The sequence below is a fragment of the Andrographis paniculata genome, unplaced genomic scaffold (genome assembly GCF_009805555.1).
Source record: "Andrographis paniculata isolate CXL003 unplaced genomic scaffold, ASM980555v1 Contig59END, whole genome shotgun sequence".
In the NCBI taxonomy this organism is placed as follows: domain Eukaryota; kingdom Viridiplantae; phylum Streptophyta; class Magnoliopsida; order Lamiales; family Acanthaceae; genus Andrographis; species Andrographis paniculata.
This window is the reverse complement of record NW_026137594.1, coordinates 882,772-899,824: the sequence shown is the minus strand read 5'-3', so window position 1 is coordinate 899,824 and position 17,053 is coordinate 882,772. Positions and strand designations below refer to the sequence as shown.

Below are 17,053 nucleotides of genomic sequence, written 5' to 3'. Positions count from 1 at the left end.
CGTAATGTAATGAACAAACGGTTATGATTTCATCTTTTTCCACATGAGGAGCGTCTTACAATGCGCCACGCTGCAATGCGCTCTCATCATTCCCGACTCGCCCCGTCACTTTTCTGCCCAGCATCTTCTTCTTCACAACCCCCACTTGTGTCTGTGTGTTTGTGTGAGTGACAAACCCTGCTTACCAAACCTGCGCAATCAATCTACCATATTCCGCCTCTCCTACGCTTCTCTCCTCGCTCCATTTCAATCAACTGTCTGTTATCGACTGCGCGTATGGTGCTGATATAAAGAATCTGCATTTCTCCGATCTCCTTTCTCTCTGTCCATGGAGATTCGGTTAATCTTGCTGCTGGGGTTATTCTTGATTTCCTGGGTTTACAGCGGATTAGCGACGAGGGTTGTGTATTCCGGGAGGCTAGTGCACAGGTTCTCGGATGAAGTGAAGGCGCATCGGGGTGTTCAAGCTTTGGAGAACGGGAGAGTGTCTGAAGCTCCAGTTTGGCCGAGGCGGCGGAGCTCGGAGTACTACCGGCGGCTCTTGAGCAGCGACTTGCAGCGGCAGACGTTGAAATTGAAGCCTCAGTTCCAAATTCTTTATCCTTCTGAAGGAAGCGCTTCGCTAGCCCTCGGAAATGACTTCGGCTGGTCGTTATCCACCCTCTCTCTCTAGACACAGTATAAAAGCGTCTTTATTTGGTTTTTAATTGTACCTCTTTTATGGATCGTGTTTGAATTTGAACGCATTTATTTGATTCGGTCATCAATAATGGTGGATTCTGGATAAATAGGTTTGAATGGTTAATGTGTAGTTAAAGGTAATTGAAGATTGAATTGGGGGTTTTGAAGGCAATTTTCTGGCAACATTTAGTGTGGTCTTGCGTGTCTGAATCTGATCTAGGAGAAGCTTACAGAGCTAAAGTTTTTTTGAAAATGTTGTGTGTGGTGGCATGTAATTTGTAATGCTGAATTTTCTTGACAAAATGGTATAATGCTGTGTGATTTCTTTTTCATTGATCTTGCTGTGAAAACTTTTAACACATTGATTCTTATTGAAGTTCGATATAGCAAAAACCAAATCGATGTTTTTAGATAATACGGTTGGGAATGCTTATCATTCATTTTACTCTTTGGCTTGGGATTGCATAATGGGAGCGTAACAAAAATTGATGTTCTGTTATTCCGACTTTGATTAATTTATCTTGTGATTTGAGGTTACACTGACCACAACTAGTTCATGAAAAAGACATGGGGTTAAACAGTAGGTTTTCTTCTGGTAAATATTTGAATACTACATTCATACGATGAGCTTTTGTCATGACTAGTGAAAATAAGGTTTATTGTTGTGTAACTTTGGATGGTGCATGAATATAAATTGAGGCCATAAACAGCTTTTTAGAAGTCATTGAATAAGAAATCACATTGTATCTAATTTATTTTATTATTTTAAATCTTGTTTTGGTCAGGTACAATTTTTCTGTCTCATTTTGTAATTGACCCATTGTAAACAGGCTACATTATATGTGGATTGATGTAGGCACGCCAAAAGTTTCTTTCCTAGTGGCGTTGGATGCTGGAAGTGATCTGTTTTGGGTTCCCTGTGATTGTGTGCAATGTGCACCATTATCTGCCAGTTATTACAGCAGTCTGGTATGCTGCTATTCTTTCAATTATTCCATGTTCACCCAACTCTTTTCTTCAATTTCACGTTCCTTGGGTTCTTTTCTGCACGTACAAAATAATGAAAATATATTAAACTATTACATGATGTAGCCTTAGGGCACTAATTGCGTGAACACTTGCTCGTTCACGTGTATAAATTTTCTCCCATTTCTGTTAGAATACACTTGAATTTGCAGTTCAAGTTTAGTTGTCTTATTTTGATGGGAGCTTGAATACTTTTACATGGGGTTTGGATACTAAAGAACTGCCTCTCCAGCCAATTTGCTCTGACACAATATGCTTAGTGCGCAAACCTATTGTAGGGTCGGGAAGGTTGTTTTGTTAAAATTTTCTATCTGTCCCTTGTTATGATTGTATTCGTGCAGTGTGGTACTTAGACTTATAACTTGTCCCATTGAAATCATGCTATACAGCTGATTTATAACTTTTTCTTTAGAAACCTCGGTTCACGACTTCACGTCACTGCTCATATCAATCATATCACTAGGTGAATCTCAAATAATAGTCTGGTACTTATTCTATCTATATAACTTGCCATTGTTACTGAATAATTCCCAACAGTAGTATCACTGATGTAATGATAATATCAGATATAGTCACCATTAGTGTGTAAAGGAACCTAATATTTAAGTGCAGATACTTTTATTTATTTCTAATGGATATATGATTTAATATATGTGAAACTATTATATTGAAAAACACAGAGGCACATTAAAGTGTCTATATTCTTTGAATTTGATGTTTATTTTTAGTATATTTGATTATCTTTTAAATTAAAGCGACAGATTTGTCTCACAAGATTTATAGAGAATTTCAAGTATTTTGTTAAAATACATCTGTTAGGTATCATATTATTAAGTTTATGCTACAGCCAGTCTAGAACAACACCATCAAATATTTTCCTCGACACTATGAGTTTGAACCTCTACTGCAATGGGATTGATATGTTAATATTCATGTATAACATAAGCTAAAATGTGAATTGAGCCATTGACCATTTACTTGGTCTGCTTAAAGCTCTGGTCTTCATTCAATAAGCCGAGCTTCATAATCTGCTAGTCATTCACACACTTCATGATGGATGCACTGATTTAAACCGGATGTTTTCATATTTTGTGCTACAAAGAATGTGTGAAAATTTATAATATTCCAGAAAGGTCTACAAAGCTCTAGTTTCTAATATCATGCTAAATTGCTAATCTGTTATTCAAAATGATTGATTCATGGTGCTTCCCATTTATGTAGCCTCTATTATGCAGGACAAAGATCTCAATGAGTACAGCCCTTTTGTCTCTAGCACAAGCCAATCAATCTCTTGTGGTCATCAGTTATGTGAATTGGGCTCAAATTGTCCTAGTCCTGGACAGCAATGTCCATATACCATTGACTATTATTCACCTAATACATCCACTTCTGGATTTCTTGTCGAAGATATTCTACATCTAATATCGACCCATTCTGATGCATCCACCAAATTTGTGAGGGCTCCAGTTATTTTTGGGTGTGTTTTTTAGTGATTGTATTTGATTGTGCTCAAGAACTACCTTGAATTAATATTACTGATCTTTCTATCTACTTGTCTTTGACACATAATTGTATATTCCAATTTCAGATGTGGTAATAAACAAACTGGTGGTTACCTATCTGGAGTTGCACCTGATGGTCTTCTGGGTCTGGGGCTTGGAGAAATTTCGGTCCCGAGTATTCTAGCAAAATCTGGATATATTCGAAACTCCTTTTCGCTATGTTTCAGTGAAGATGATTCTGGAAAACTATTCTTCGGGGACATGGGATTAGCAGACCAACAAACTACACCATTTTTGCCGTTGGATGGAAAGAAGTAACATCAAAACCCATTGTTTTCTTTCATATTTTTGTCAGTATATTGATAATTAGTTCAGTTTTGCATTTACAGTTTAACATATATTGTTGGAGTGGATGACTGCTGTATTGGGAGCTCCTGTCTTAACCTAATGAACTTTGAAATGCTGGTCGACACTGGGTCATCGTTCACATTCATCCCAGATCAAATCTATAAGAAAGTGGCTGACGAGGTATATTTTATTCACTGCATTCTTTTTCAGTTTCATCTGTGATTCTGTTTTCTTGTCTGCAGTAACTAGACTTATCCAAACGGTTCGACCATTAAACTAAATCCGTCCAAACCAAAATTGAAAAAACTGTGGGTGTGTTTGTTTGGGGTTTGAGTTTTGAATAGTAAAATTTTGAATTTGAATTAGCTTTTTGACCTGATATAAATACTTTTGATGTAATTTTTTGAATATAAAATTAACTTTTAGTATAATATAAAAATTGAAAAATATATATTGATTTGATCTATTTAGAGGGAAAAAATTATGCCTAGTTAAAAATCTACAAAGAAGCCCAAAGAAATAAAAATTAAAAACAGGCTGTCGAACCTTAACCAGCAGTTTTGAACTTAAACTGGCCCTATTAAATCTGGAATCATTATTTAGAAGGTTTGACATATTAAGAAACTGTAACCTGTGGTTCAGAACCGTTTGGACAAGTCTACAGTAACCTTGAGTTTGTTTTACTGCTTTGCGTGTAGTTTGATAGACAACTAAATGCTTCAAAAGCAAGCTTTCCAGGTTATCCTTGGCAATATTGTTACGAGTCCAGGTGTGTCTTCCATAGGGAATTCAAAATTCAATCCACTCGATATCATATATTGTCTACTACAATTCTACAGTTCGTTGTTTTATGGTTAACAGCTCTCAGGAAATGCCAAAGATTCCTACGTTGACCCTGAAGTTTGCAACATCCAGCGGTTTCATTGTCAGCAATCCTGTTTTGATGATCTACGGCACCAAGGTAGACCCGTACTTGTTATGAACTGTCACAAATATTCTGTATATTTTGTTAGTGTTATGCTTTGATGCCCTGATTTTATTTGATTATCCATAACGAGTCAGCAGAATCAGATTACTATCGACTTAATCATCTAGTAGACATTGGATAACATCTTATGGATTTTAAACACTAAAATCAATCTGATTAACTTGGTACAATTGTTTCGATGATCACTTCTTCTTAATGTGGAAATGCCTGATATTAGGCTTAGGTGTTTTGTATGTTTGATGAAAACATTTCGCTGGCGCTGCAAGAATACCTCTGTACTACTTTTTAAATTGATGCATTGGATTAAAGTTCCTCACAATGTTGACATGCTTGGCACAGGGTGCCGTTGGATTTTGTTTAGCAATACAACCGACGCAAGAAAACATTGGGACAATTGGACGTAAGGCAACATGACCTTTTAATTCAACACAGTTGAGAGAAACTTTCTCCTCTAATTATCCTTGTCCTTTGCAGAGAACTTCATGACTGGATACCAGATTGTGTTCGATAGGGAAAATTTCAAGTTGGGCTGGTTGCGCTCAAATTGTCAGTAAATTAATTAAGATCTTTACTTAAAATATTTCTGGGATACTTTCTTATTCTTGAGCAGGAGGGTATTGGGCAATTGTTAATCTCTCACTATGTACATTTGATCAGGCCAAGATCTTGATTACGAAGACGGCGCCCCGTTGAACTCATCAGGTAATAGCAACTCCCCTAATTCCCTGCCCACAACGGCGCAACAAGGTGGAGCCAATGGCCGTGCTGTCGCTCCGGCAGTTGCTGGAAGGACACCTTCCAAGTCCTCGGCCTCATGCTTGTCAGGTTTGGTGAATCTGTTCTTGTTTTTAATCGCACACATCTCATAATATATATATGAAAACCAACATGGTGTTGATTGGTAGTTATATATGTAAATTCTGATTCTCAGTCTCGTAGTCGAAATCTAGGCTATTTTTTAACTTTGAGAGAGAGTAATTTGTGTAGTAGTCTGTAAAATTTGTGTAATTTATTTTCAATTTTGATGTTGTACTATTATGTATGCATCATTCATACTGAGAGAGAATGGCTAGTTATCTTGTGTTGAGATCAATCATATTCCTAGTTATGTGGACTATTATATATATTATGCTCTGTATATTATTGATTTTAACACAATAAACATATTTACATTTACAGTAGAATAATATAAAAATTATAAAGCATATGTTTTTATATAACATATAAAAATATGTACTCTATTATATGAGTAATGTCACAGTTAGGTACTAATTTTATCATTAATAGCTTACTCTTCTTCTATATAATCTTTTTTTTTTTTAATTTTTTTTTTTAAAAAGAAATTTTACATAGTACTTTATAGTACAATAGGGAGATGACATTGAATTCTTGATGATGATTTAAGTCTTCAAGTTTGAAAGAATGAAAGTAAATAAAGGCATGTGACAATGAAGCCCTCTTTGTTTTGTGAACCTACAACTCCCTTTATTGATTGAAACTTTGGCTATTTATCTACTGGTAGTGGTCATTCTCTGTTTTCCATTGTCATACATGATAGATAAATGCAACCCCTAGATAAAATAAATGAATATATATATATATATATATATAAGTAAAGATTCCCTACACCCCAACCCCTAGTTTAGCTATATTATTATATTCCAAAAGTTTTGACATGGGCTTTCAAAATATTGCTCAATTACTTTGATTTTTTGGTACTACATTTTGTCTCAATAAAATTAGTACCATGTAAGAGCCCTACACCATTCACTTTTGCCCATTGAGGTAAATTATTTTGTCATAGTTACCTTTATAGGGATAGAGAGATATTTTAACCTATCCTATCAAATAGCCTTATAATAATTTGAAACCTAGTGTTTGCCTCCTTTAATTTGATTGAACAACAATACTAGTATAATATATTTGATGGGAAGTTGCAAGTAAATAATTGCTCCTCAAAAATATCTACTACAATCTTTCAAGATCTAAAATAAAATAACAAATAAGTAAATATGATATTACAAGTGCCTAACTAGCCAAATTATTTTCAACTAGGATTGAATTATTGGAAAATTTTGAAATGATGTATGATTAAGTTCTTGACGTGCATTGAATACAAGGCAAAAGAAAAAAAAAAAAAAACTTTTGGAAAATTTTATATAAGAATAAAGTTTTTATTATTATTTTTTTAAATATCTCAAAAATGATAGGTAGATTCCGTTGTTAAAGAAGCATACTAGTATCAATCTTTGATTCATTTACTCTTGTTACTATATTTTTGGGAAAAAAAAATATAATGTATTTATATAAAAAATGATAAAGATTATATTATAAATAAAATAAAATAAAGGGAAGGAAGAAGAGGAAAAAATAGGGTAAATGATGTTATGTTATGTTATGTTATGGTTACAGGACTCTATCAATCACAATTTAATTAATGCCAGCTGTATCTGTTTCTTCCCAACCAAACATGTCCTTATCATTCTTGCAATTTAATATGTATGCATACATACATGAACATCCTTAAATTTTAATTCAACATTATTATTATTATTATTATTATTATTATTATTATTATTATTATTATTATTACTTCACAAAATATTAATGTTTTGTGTGGTATATAAAATATTTAAAATATTTTTCTATCATACTCACTTTTCCAATTTTGGTTTAGGGTTTAGGGTTTGAAAAATAGTATACATTTAAATTAAAATATTGTAATATAAATAGATGTTTAATATACTTCCTTTGTCTACTTAAAAAAATATAAATATCGTTTTTATATATAAAAAGTATTTTATCTCCGTAATGTGTAAAGTTAATGTGAAAATATTGATGTAAATAAGTGTAAATATGAAGATACTTGTAATGTGCAGTGAAGTCCATACTGCTAAAAAAATAAATATTTTATGTTTGAACAACAAAAAATGACAAGACGTAGACTTATTGGTTTAATTTAGAGGCTATTATGTCCGGCTAAAGATTTACGGTACGTATTTAAAAAATAATAAATTGTGAATTTCGACTTTACTTTTTTTAAAAAAAGTTAAAAGCCTATGTTTTGATAAATTCTAATTTTAGTTTTGACATCATTTTTCTATAGTAGTATTATTTTAAAAACTATCAATATAAATATTTACTTTTTTTTTAATAAAATATTAGTATAACTCATACATTTAGTGTAGTGTAGTGTAGTTGCGGGCAATATTTTCCATCGTTCATTTATTTTGGAGGTGAATTGAAAAAGAAATAATTAACTACGTACGTATCGTGTCAGTTATGCCAAAATATGATCGATGAGTTCATCAATTGCATCATCAACCTCACCATATAATAATAACATATATATATATTAAAATAATAATATTTCAGCATATTCGAAATATATAGACCAAAATTTAATAGACTATAATTAAAAGGTTTAATTTCTTCTTGAAAAAATGTATTTAATGATTTTTTTTATTTAAATATTATAATGAACTATTATTTTCTATAAAAAATACAAATGGTAAAATGATACTCAATATAGTGGGAAGTTTGTGGGCTAAAATATGTGGATGGTCTTTAGATACTTGAATTAATAAGTAATGCAAATATATAATAATAAACGGCCGTTAATGTGCCTAAAATTCAGCACAACAAATAAACATACTCCCTCTATCCCCAAACAGTTGTCTTTATTTTTTTTTTTAAATTTTCGTTCCACCTATAACAATGGTCATATTTTTGTATTTAGTAACTATGGTATCCACTTTCTAATAAAATTATTCTAATTTTTTTAAATTATCCATAATTATTACTCAAATTATTATACGTTATATCAATTTTTAATTAAATATTATTATTTTTAATTTTTGTGTAGACACCCAATAAGACGCATTTTCTGAGACGAAAAGAGTATAATTTATACATCACATAAATAAACTATATACATATGATACAGTCTCGCATAATACCTTCGATTCTACCATATAATTATTTATGTATAACACACCAATATAAATAGAAAATATACACTTCTTCCGTCTAAAAAAGAAGTATTTATTTGATTTTTGCACGTAGTTTTAGAAATATTAGTATTATATCTGTTAGTATGTGTGATATAAAGGTAATGACATTTGTGTAATATATTGTAAATTGAAAGGGTATTTGTAATGTTAAGTAGACAGTACAGTTACTAAAAAAAGAAAATGAATATTTTATTACGTTACGGACTAAAATAAAAAAATGGATACTTTGTTATAGGATAGAGGGAGTAATTTGTTTTACACAATATATTTATTTTTATCTGTGTTATATGATTGTTTTATGTATGATGTCCGGATAAATTTCTCCAAATCAGAGCAAACCATTCCCATTATAAAAACATACAACTAAAGACATCTTTGTGAGTGGCCAATTAAAATTAAGTCAACACTAAAGGTTACCTTCAAAATATAAAGAATTGTTAGGTTAAAATCACCTTATCAGCAACGACCCAATTTTTAGCAATAAAATAAAATAAAATACTATAATTGTGTCACTTTCTCACAGTGCTTAACTTTTGGTGAATTTGAAAATCATTCAACTGCATAATATCTGGCCATAATCCTAAATTTCTTAAATTTATTTAATCATTACGTCACCCCCAACAATCTGATTTAACATAAGGACTATTACCAACGTAATGATCAATTGAAGTAGTTCATTATGAAATGAAAACTATCTTAATAAAGGAATTAATATTATCCATTGTGGGATGAATTTATGATAGTGAGGTTATGAGTTCAATTTTTACGTTTTATCGGTCTACGGTATATATATTATTCGAAGAGTAACGACATGTTTCTCAAATAAAAGAAAAAGAGAGAAAATTATAGCAATACATATAAATTGGCATATTGTAAGTTTGTAATATTATACGACAATGGCTGAATAATGTTAAAGAAAATTATTATTGTTGTCCTAGATGTGTTTGTACTTTGGTCGTATGCTGCTACTAAACTAAAGTAATCCTCATGGTTATTAGTACTATTATATATATACATACACATATGTATGTATTATTTGTACCCTACCCTGAGGGGCCACCTGCAACTTTACCTGCTGCATATATATGTATATATATATATATATTTAAAAATGTCTCTATATATACACACACACACAAGCAGTCTCTCTACCAATTTTCTGAAGCTGCTTCTCTTCGATCTCTTTCTTCATCTTTATTCATTCAGTCCTCTCTCTCTCTCTCTCTCTCTCTATATATATATATATATATGTATATGGATGATCTGAACTAATTAACCTTAAAACTTTGAAAATAATTAAAAGCCGATCAAATTGAAATCTGAAAGCATAAAATTATATCAGTAAGTAAAATGGGTGTTTCAGGAACGCTGGAATACATATCTGATCTGGTGAGCAGTGCCCAAAAGCACAGCAGGAAGAAGAAGAGGAAGCAGCTGCAGACAGTGAATCTGAAGGTCAGAATGGACTGTGATGGCTGTGAGCTTAAAGTCAAGAATGCCCTCTCTTCTCTCACTGGTACGTACCTTCCTCTAACTCATTACTCTCTTCCACATCTCTCTCTCTTTGATTTTTTTTTTTTAACCCTAAGTGGGTATGTTTGTTTGGGGGATTCATTTTGAATTTTGATTTCAATAGTAAAAATTTGAATATAAAATTAATTTTTAATATTATATTATTTTTTTTAAAAACAATTATTTTATTTAATATTTTTGAAAAAAACTTGTAAATAGTAGAACACAATCAAAATATCCAAACGAACACACATTATTCGGACTATCACTTCGTATATTATAAAAATATTACATTAAATATCTATTTATATAGCCGCCAATACATCTCTCATGTGCGAGTGACTTACACAGGACATCTCGACTAAATGACATTTTCACATAAAAATACAATCAACATACATACTTTAATTCAAAATGTTTATTATTTTCAAAACACACCAAAACACGATCGATGTCTTTGCTTTAATTTGAATGAATGAATAATTCAAACAATACTTAGATGATTATTGTGTTTGGTAATCAACATTTTGTATTTATTTGCATCACTTTTGTTTTTTCTTGTAGAAAAGGGACCCTTTCCTCAAAATATTCAATTTTGGATGACACCAAATGCCATGATTAAGTTCATAAAATGCAGAAATATATAATTCCCTCCATAACTTTTCTATATAGGACAATTTGACTATGCCTAATGTATTTGCTCATTAGATTATTTAATCACTGTGTATTCTCACAAAAAATATCATTCAGGAGTTAAATCTGTGGAAATAAATAGGAAGCAACAAAAGGTAACCGTGACGGGCTTTATTGATCAAAGTAAGGTTCTAAAGAAAGCAAAGGCGACGGGGAAGAAGGCGGAGATCTGGCCATATGTCCCATACAACCTTGTTGCTCAGCCGTATGCGCCTCAGGCATACGACAAGAAGGCGCCTCCGGGATTTGTCAGGAAAGTGGACAATCCTCCGGCGACATCAACACTTGTCAAGAACGAGGAGCCTTACATGGACATGTTCAGTGATGACAATCCAAATGCATGTAATATAATGTAAAAAAATTAACAAGCTGGCTAAGGGTTTGTAATAAAGGTAGTAATGTGTTTGATCAGCTAATTTTGTTTTATTAGTTTGATGCTTGTGTTTTGTCACCACATTTGTCCTAATTTATGTTATGGATGATGTGGGAATTGAATACCATTTTATATATGGTTGAAATTAAATGTATGTTATTTGATATGTTCAAGAAGAGGGAAAGTGTGTGTTTATGAGTTTGATGTATTCAAGGGGTTCGTGTAGTAAATTAACAATTAGGTTAATTAATTAAATAGGTAAGCAAATTTGCATATACTCATTTCTTTTTTTAACCATCTTATTTTATGCTATAATTGAAGAAAATTTGTTGATCAATATCAAACATAATTTTATTAATGAAAACGAAAACTGAAGTTAAAAGAACAACTAAATATTTATAAGTTTCAAAGTAATCGAAGAAAACAAATTATTGGCACAAATGCATTAGAGGAGTTCAAGCTGAGAATATTCTTCTGTCATTTTTTTATCGACCAACTTTCTAGGACAAAAACACTTTCAAAAGGTTGCGCATGTTATTTATTTATTTTTTCAAATAAAATAAACAAAAGATAAATATTAAACACAATTACTGAGTATTAAGCAAAATAAATATAATTGAAAAGGTTTCGCATGTTATTTAATTTTTTATAATTTATTTTTATTATTAATTCAAGCTTTTAAGTGATGACCATTGCATGATGTCAACACAAGCTATTATGTTTTCAAATATTAGGATGAATCATATCTAGAATCTTATTTTCATTTAATTAAATAAAGGACGTATTTCATATAAAATTCATTGCATAATCAATTAATCTTTATTCATAATCGATCATAACCCTCATCAAATTTGGAAGAGAGTAGTGAGAATTGTATTTGTACTACATTTAAAATCTTCTTGAATATATATATCCGAGCAATGTTTTATTAAATAAAAAAGGGATTGAAAAATAAAAAATAAAAGAGAGAGCAAACATGTAAAGCATTCCACTTTGTATTGTTGGAGGAATATTTGGGAAAAGATAAAGTACAAGGTACCAAAAAAAAAAAAAAAAAAGAAGCAATGAGCAACAATTGGATTGGGTGGCCACCATCCACTTTTCTTAATGCAATTCACAAAATGTATCCAACACAATACATTTTTATTTTTTTTGCCATTAACATATAAATTTATGTAATCACTTACATGAATAGTTATGACCCATTGGGTCCAAACTAATGAGTCAAAAGTGGAAGAAAGAAACGTTTCTATCCAAACTAAAAGAAAGACGAGGATGTATAGTTAAAACGGTTGAATTCTCTCTTAATATTCTAGAGATTGAAAATCTTACAAAATATTATATAATTTGGAAACATAAGTAAACAAACGAATAGTTTAACAATAAATCAATCCTATGGTTTGGCTTTGGCCTCACCACATCCCATGATCGATGTAGGCAAATTTCCAACTCTTTCAACTCCCTCTTCAAAAACTATCCCCATGCCAAGATAGAAATGTGACTCTATATGGCAATGGAACGACCAAACCCCGGGATTATCGGCGCGAAACCTTATCGCCGACCACCCGTACGGATGTAGAGGCACCGTGTTCTTCATAATAGGATTAACCAAGTTGTACTTGCTAGGATCGCTAGACACGTTGAACTTGCCCGCGCCGTAGCCCAAGACCCAAAAGTCGTGGCCATGTAGATGCCACGGGTGCGTCTCGCTATTATTAGGCTTCATCATGTTCGCGTTTTGCAAGATGACATCCACCGTCGTATTGAAACCTAACTTGTACACTCCATTTCCGAGCTTGGCATTCACATTGTTGGATACGTTGTAGATATCGTACCCTACACTGTCGTAGCCACTAGGTGGTTCATTTTGCTCGAATACGTGCAACAACTTTTTCTTGTACGCGATCAAGTAAGGCGTGGTAGGGAGATTAAATGAGACATTGTTAACCGACCATCGAACATATCCATCAACCAAATTTTGCGTATTGAGCAAGATAATCGCGCGGTTGGGTGTTAGAGGAGGAGGTATGACGAAGCCATTGCGCGCTTTAATGGATAAACTTTGGGCAAATCGCGACGAGACATCATTCCATTGCACCCCCGTGGGAGGAGTTGTTGGTGGTTTTTCTTCGGGGTGGTTCGGGTAGTAGTTGAAAACGGCTAATCCATTCGGGGTGGTGCTATTACGGCTCACAACGTTCGCGCTAATCCAATAGTTTTTTGAAGGATCTTGATTAGTTCTAATCAGCACCGAGTAAGTCTCACCCGAATAAATGAACAAGTTTGATACCACAAATGGCTCCACATAATGACCGTCGGATTCAACAACGGTCATGTTATGTCCTTCGATCTCGAAGCTCAAAGCTGATAGACCGGTTAGGCTTCCAATCCGTAGCCGGTAGGTTTTTCCCGGGAAAACCGTTAGCACATACGGCGAGCACTCGATGTTAGTAGCATTGCACAATCCGACTCCAATGCCCGATGCGTTACATTCGAATCTTCCCTTGCCTTGTATCAAAATCGACTTGAGGATGTAAGAAGAAGCAAATTGTTAGCAACTACAAAAAGTCGTATTGTTTCTGTTAAATGACCGTCTCATATCAAAGTTTAAGCTGATAAAAAAATGCATCCTTCATTCATTATATTCCATCAATTCCATAACAAGATATTCATTTACTATTTGCATAATTGTACTTAACATTAAAAATATTCTTATATTTGTATAAATTTTTGTACATTATATTAAGTATTATAAGACATTAATAAAAGTATTTTTGTCATTTTCTTTTGATTTGTAATACGTTTTGATATAATAATTAATATTCAAAGATCAATACGCAATAAATAAATAAATACTTAGTAATGAGACGACAGGAATATATTGTATAGTCATTCAAAATCGACAAGTGAAAGTTTTTGAGCTACGTACCTCCGGCTCCCCGACCCAAACAAAGTCACGGGAAGACAGGCCGACGGCTTGTTCTTGCGCGCTCTTGTGGTACCAATCGATGAGGATTATACTTGTATCGTAGTCATACCGGAAGGGCTCCGACTCGCTGTCGGGAAGTGAAACATGGATTGAGCCGTAGAGACCGGCGACTCTTTGCATTCCGTAGTGTGCGTGATACATATATGTTCCTGGCTGCAAAACAAACCAATGTTTCTATGTAATGAATCTGCCATGGATGAATGTTTTTAAGTTAAATCGAAAGATTGGATAGGATAGGATAGGGATTCATACTCTATCCACAACAAATTTGTAGACAAATATTTCACCAGGGAGAATTGGACACTGAGTCACTCCTTCTGCCCCATCAAACCAAGGTGTTCCTCTCTGCAATCATGTAGGAATATTAATCATGTCGAATAATTCATTAAATAGTACTACGAGTGTGTTTATTTTCAAGTGACCAACTCATCCTTTCATGCTTATGTTTCTTTGTGGTATGTAGGACATGATAAATATCCCAATGTGGGATATATGTTAAAAAATGATATGTAATATATAATATAGAATTGAATATAGAATTGATGTATAATATGATATATATATATATTTTTTAAAAAATAAATTATTATATAGTCAACCAATATATGCACTGTCACCCACACTTCCAAAGTGAATTTACACCACATATGAATCTTTCACGTGAATAATGACGAATAGGGACGGTAAGACTCAAAACATAGAATATCCGATAAGAAAATGAAAACACAACACAAATTATAGATTAAAACTTCTTCATTTAGCATTCCAGAAATTAAATATTAAATTACTCCAATTTTTTTTTCTTTTTTATTTCAGAGCAAGAATTCCAATATCGACGATAATCAAAAGAAAATAGAAATCACCTGGCGTATCCCATGCCAATGAATCGCGACATTTTCAGTCAACAAGCTGTTCTTAAGCTCGACGACGATGGTGTCCCCCTGCTGCGCAACAATGCTCGGTCCCGGCGTCCTCCCGTTGATGGTAATAGCAAGTTTCCGGTAGCAATCCGGTGACTTGAACTCGTACTTCACTTCCCATCTGTAGTGCCTAATTTTGGCCTCCAACAAATCGATATTATTAATCCAATATACAAATACACAAAAAATTGTCAGCAGCTTATTATCCATCGAACCTTTCACACTCAAAAGGTTTGAATATCCTTTGGGATCGATATATAAATTATCTCTATACTTGGAGATATATTAGATAACTATGAATCTATGGCAATAAATAATGTGAGGGATAAAATTAGACATTTGGAACCTCCTGCGAAAGTTAAATGGACAATGACTTTAACATTGTCAACTTTAATTTTGATTTTATTAAATGGGCAATGACTATGACTTAATTTATTTAAGCTTCTTGTTTAAAAATGATTGGACGTAACAATGAAAAAATTTCCTTGAAGTTACATGTTTACTTGACTTATTCTTCCAACCAATCTAAACTACATAATTTAAATTTGGGTAAATATTACTAAGATATAAATCATATGTATTTTTTCAATTACATAACATATAATATCTAATTGTGTTAAAATATGTTGCATGAAACACCTTTAATAATAGTGATCGATACGATTTGTGTGTTACTTTTAAATTAAAATTAATATATATATATATATGTGTGCGCATGTATATTTTTTGAACTCACTGATGTCATTTATCCATTAAATAGTTTAAAATTTCTTTGCCACAATATTATTTGTATAACGAAATTTTGGTTCAATTATAAGGATGAGGAGTAAAATGTTTCTGAAAAAAAATAGAAATAGAGACTGATAAAATAATAATACTAAAAGTGAGTAAGCAAATTATTGCATTTTAAATATTTGAATATTCTTTGCTGGGCAACTTCTAATCAATTTCAGAATGTCTTGCCAATTTATTTCATCACTTTCATGCTATTATTCTTCCAAGAGTTTGTATTTATTTGGTCAAGAAACTACTGAAAGTCTGAATACGATAACTGATGTGTCATGTGTGGATAAGATAGCACATATTGGCCGGTCGTTTATTACTATTCCTGTCTTTGTTCTTAACGAGAAAATAATTATATTTATAAATGTACTAATATACAAAATTTATATAATTATAATCCATCTTTATATTGGTCAAAATAATTTATTTATGCACAATTTTCATTAATACAAAAACAGATTTTGTATTCTTTTAATGTTTTAGATTTTGTAAGAAATTTTGTTAATCGAGAGAACGAACACGTAAGACTGAGTATTACTAATGTATTAATTCATCGTATTACTTATTTAATCATTTTATAATAGATGATAATAATTTGTGACATGTCTGAAAATAATTTAGGGGATGAGCAATAATACAATAGTGAGTTGGGGAGAGGATATGATGATCGATGTTCCTAGAGATAATTAACAAGCAAGGCTTGTGCATTTCTGGTGCTTCTGTTTATTTATTTATTATTTGATTAAGGTTAATTAAATTTTAGTAGGTAATTGTTAATTGAGGTGAATGATATATGACAAGGCCTGCTATGGGAGATCAATTAAGTTGATCAAGAGTTCGATGGGTAATTAATGATGTCTATTTTATGATCTGATCTGATGATGATAACTGTTGCTTCAGTTGCACTGAATCCAATATGACAGTAATAATTAACCAAGCAGATCACAGATCAATTAATCATAAGAATTAAATTCAGGAAGATTGTCAACAATATTAATTTTCATTACACAAGTCTTTTTTAAGAATTGAATTCAGGAAGATTGTCAACAATATTAATTTTCATTACACAATTCTTTTTTTATAACGCGAGAAATTGCAGCAGTTATCCGAAAGTGTCCACCGGAAAATTTTTTGCCGAACTTAATATCCTACAAATTAGGTCTGATAAATTAAGTCACATTAGACGAACTATGTGTAGCCGGTTGAAGGCGTGCGAGTTTGAATC

At 32.2% G+C, this 17,053-nt stretch overlaps 3 protein-coding genes across 4 annotated transcripts; 2 read left to right on the top strand and 1 right to left on the bottom strand.

Annotated features, from left to right (window-relative positions):
* Positions 1–42: 42 nt before the first annotated feature.
* On the top strand, positions 43–5,671 carry LOC127258109 (aspartic proteinase-like protein 1). 2 transcript variants are annotated; one of them, XM_051284764.1, is made up of 10 exons: positions 43–648; positions 1,512–1,650; positions 2,943–3,184; positions 3,296–3,523; positions 3,599–3,737; positions 4,256–4,326; positions 4,419–4,518; positions 4,885–4,945; positions 5,020–5,091; positions 5,203–5,671. In XM_051284764.1, exons 1-10 carry the CDS (start codon positions 329–331, stop codon positions 5,412–5,414), a joined length of 1,584 nt encoding a protein of 527 aa, XP_051140721.1. In that variant the 5' UTR covers positions 43–328; the 3' UTR covers positions 5,415–5,671. The 2 variants fall into 2 exon arrangements, with proteins under 2 accessions (XP_051140721.1, XP_051140722.1); XM_051284765.1 differs by having other exon boundaries at positions 484–678; positions 1,538–1,650.
* Positions 5,672–9,694: 4,023 nt separating this feature from the next.
* Positions 9,695–11,331, top strand: LOC127257873 (heavy metal-associated isoprenylated plant protein 23-like). The gene is made up of 2 exons (XM_051284371.1): positions 9,695–10,074; positions 10,821–11,331. Exons 1-2 carry the CDS (start codon positions 9,909–9,911, stop codon positions 11,117–11,119), a joined length of 465 nt encoding a protein of 154 aa, XP_051140328.1. The 5' UTR covers positions 9,695–9,908; the 3' UTR covers positions 11,120–11,331.
* Positions 11,332–12,277: 946 nt separating this feature from the next.
* Positions 12,278–15,324, bottom strand: LOC127258294 (L-ascorbate oxidase-like). The gene is made up of 4 exons (XM_051285090.1): positions 14,989–15,324; positions 14,378–14,470; positions 14,066–14,278; positions 12,278–13,660 (listed from the first exon to the last, which is right to left on the bottom strand). Exons 1-4 carry the CDS (start codon positions 15,253–15,255, stop codon positions 12,530–12,532), a joined length of 1,704 nt encoding a protein of 567 aa, XP_051141047.1. The 5' UTR covers positions 15,256–15,324; the 3' UTR covers positions 12,278–12,529.
* Between the last annotated feature and the right edge of the window lie 1,729 nt (positions 15,325–17,053).

What these genes read in the sequence shown, in the direction of transcription:
- LOC127258109 (XM_051284764.1), top strand. Translation starts at nt 329, where the DNA reads ATGGAGATTCGGTTAATCTTGCTGCTGGGGTTATTCTTGATTTCCTGG. An exon ending in AAACATTGGGACAATTGGAC is followed by an intron (nt 4,946 to 5,019) that starts GTAAGGCAACAT and finishes TGTCCTTTGCAG; the next exon opens with AGAACTTCATGACTGGATAC. An exon ending in GGGCTGGTTGCGCTCAAATT is followed by an intron (nt 5,092 to 5,202) that starts GTCAGTAAATTA and finishes ACATTTGATCAG; the next exon opens with GCCAAGATCTTGATTACGAA.
- LOC127257873 (XM_051284371.1), top strand. Translation starts at nt 9,909, where the DNA reads ATGGGTGTTTCAGGAACGCTGGAATACATATCTGATCTGGTGAGCAGT. An exon ending in TGCCCTCTCTTCTCTCACTG is followed by an intron (nt 10,075 to 10,820) that starts GTACGTACCTTC and finishes AATATCATTCAG; the next exon opens with GAGTTAAATCTGTGGAAATA.
- LOC127258294 (XM_051285090.1), bottom strand. Translation starts at nt 15,255, where the DNA reads ATGGATAATAAGCTGCTGACAATTTTTTGTGTATTTGTATATTGGATT. An exon ending in ACAAATTTGTTGTGGATAGA is followed by an intron (nt 14,279 to 14,377) that starts GTATGAATCCCT and finishes TTTGTTTTGCAG; the next exon opens with CCAGGAACATATATGTATCA. An exon ending in TTTGGGTCGGGGAGCCGGAG is followed by an intron (nt 13,661 to 14,065) that starts GTACGTAGCTCA and finishes TACATCCTCAAG; the next exon opens with TCGATTTTGATACAAGGCAA.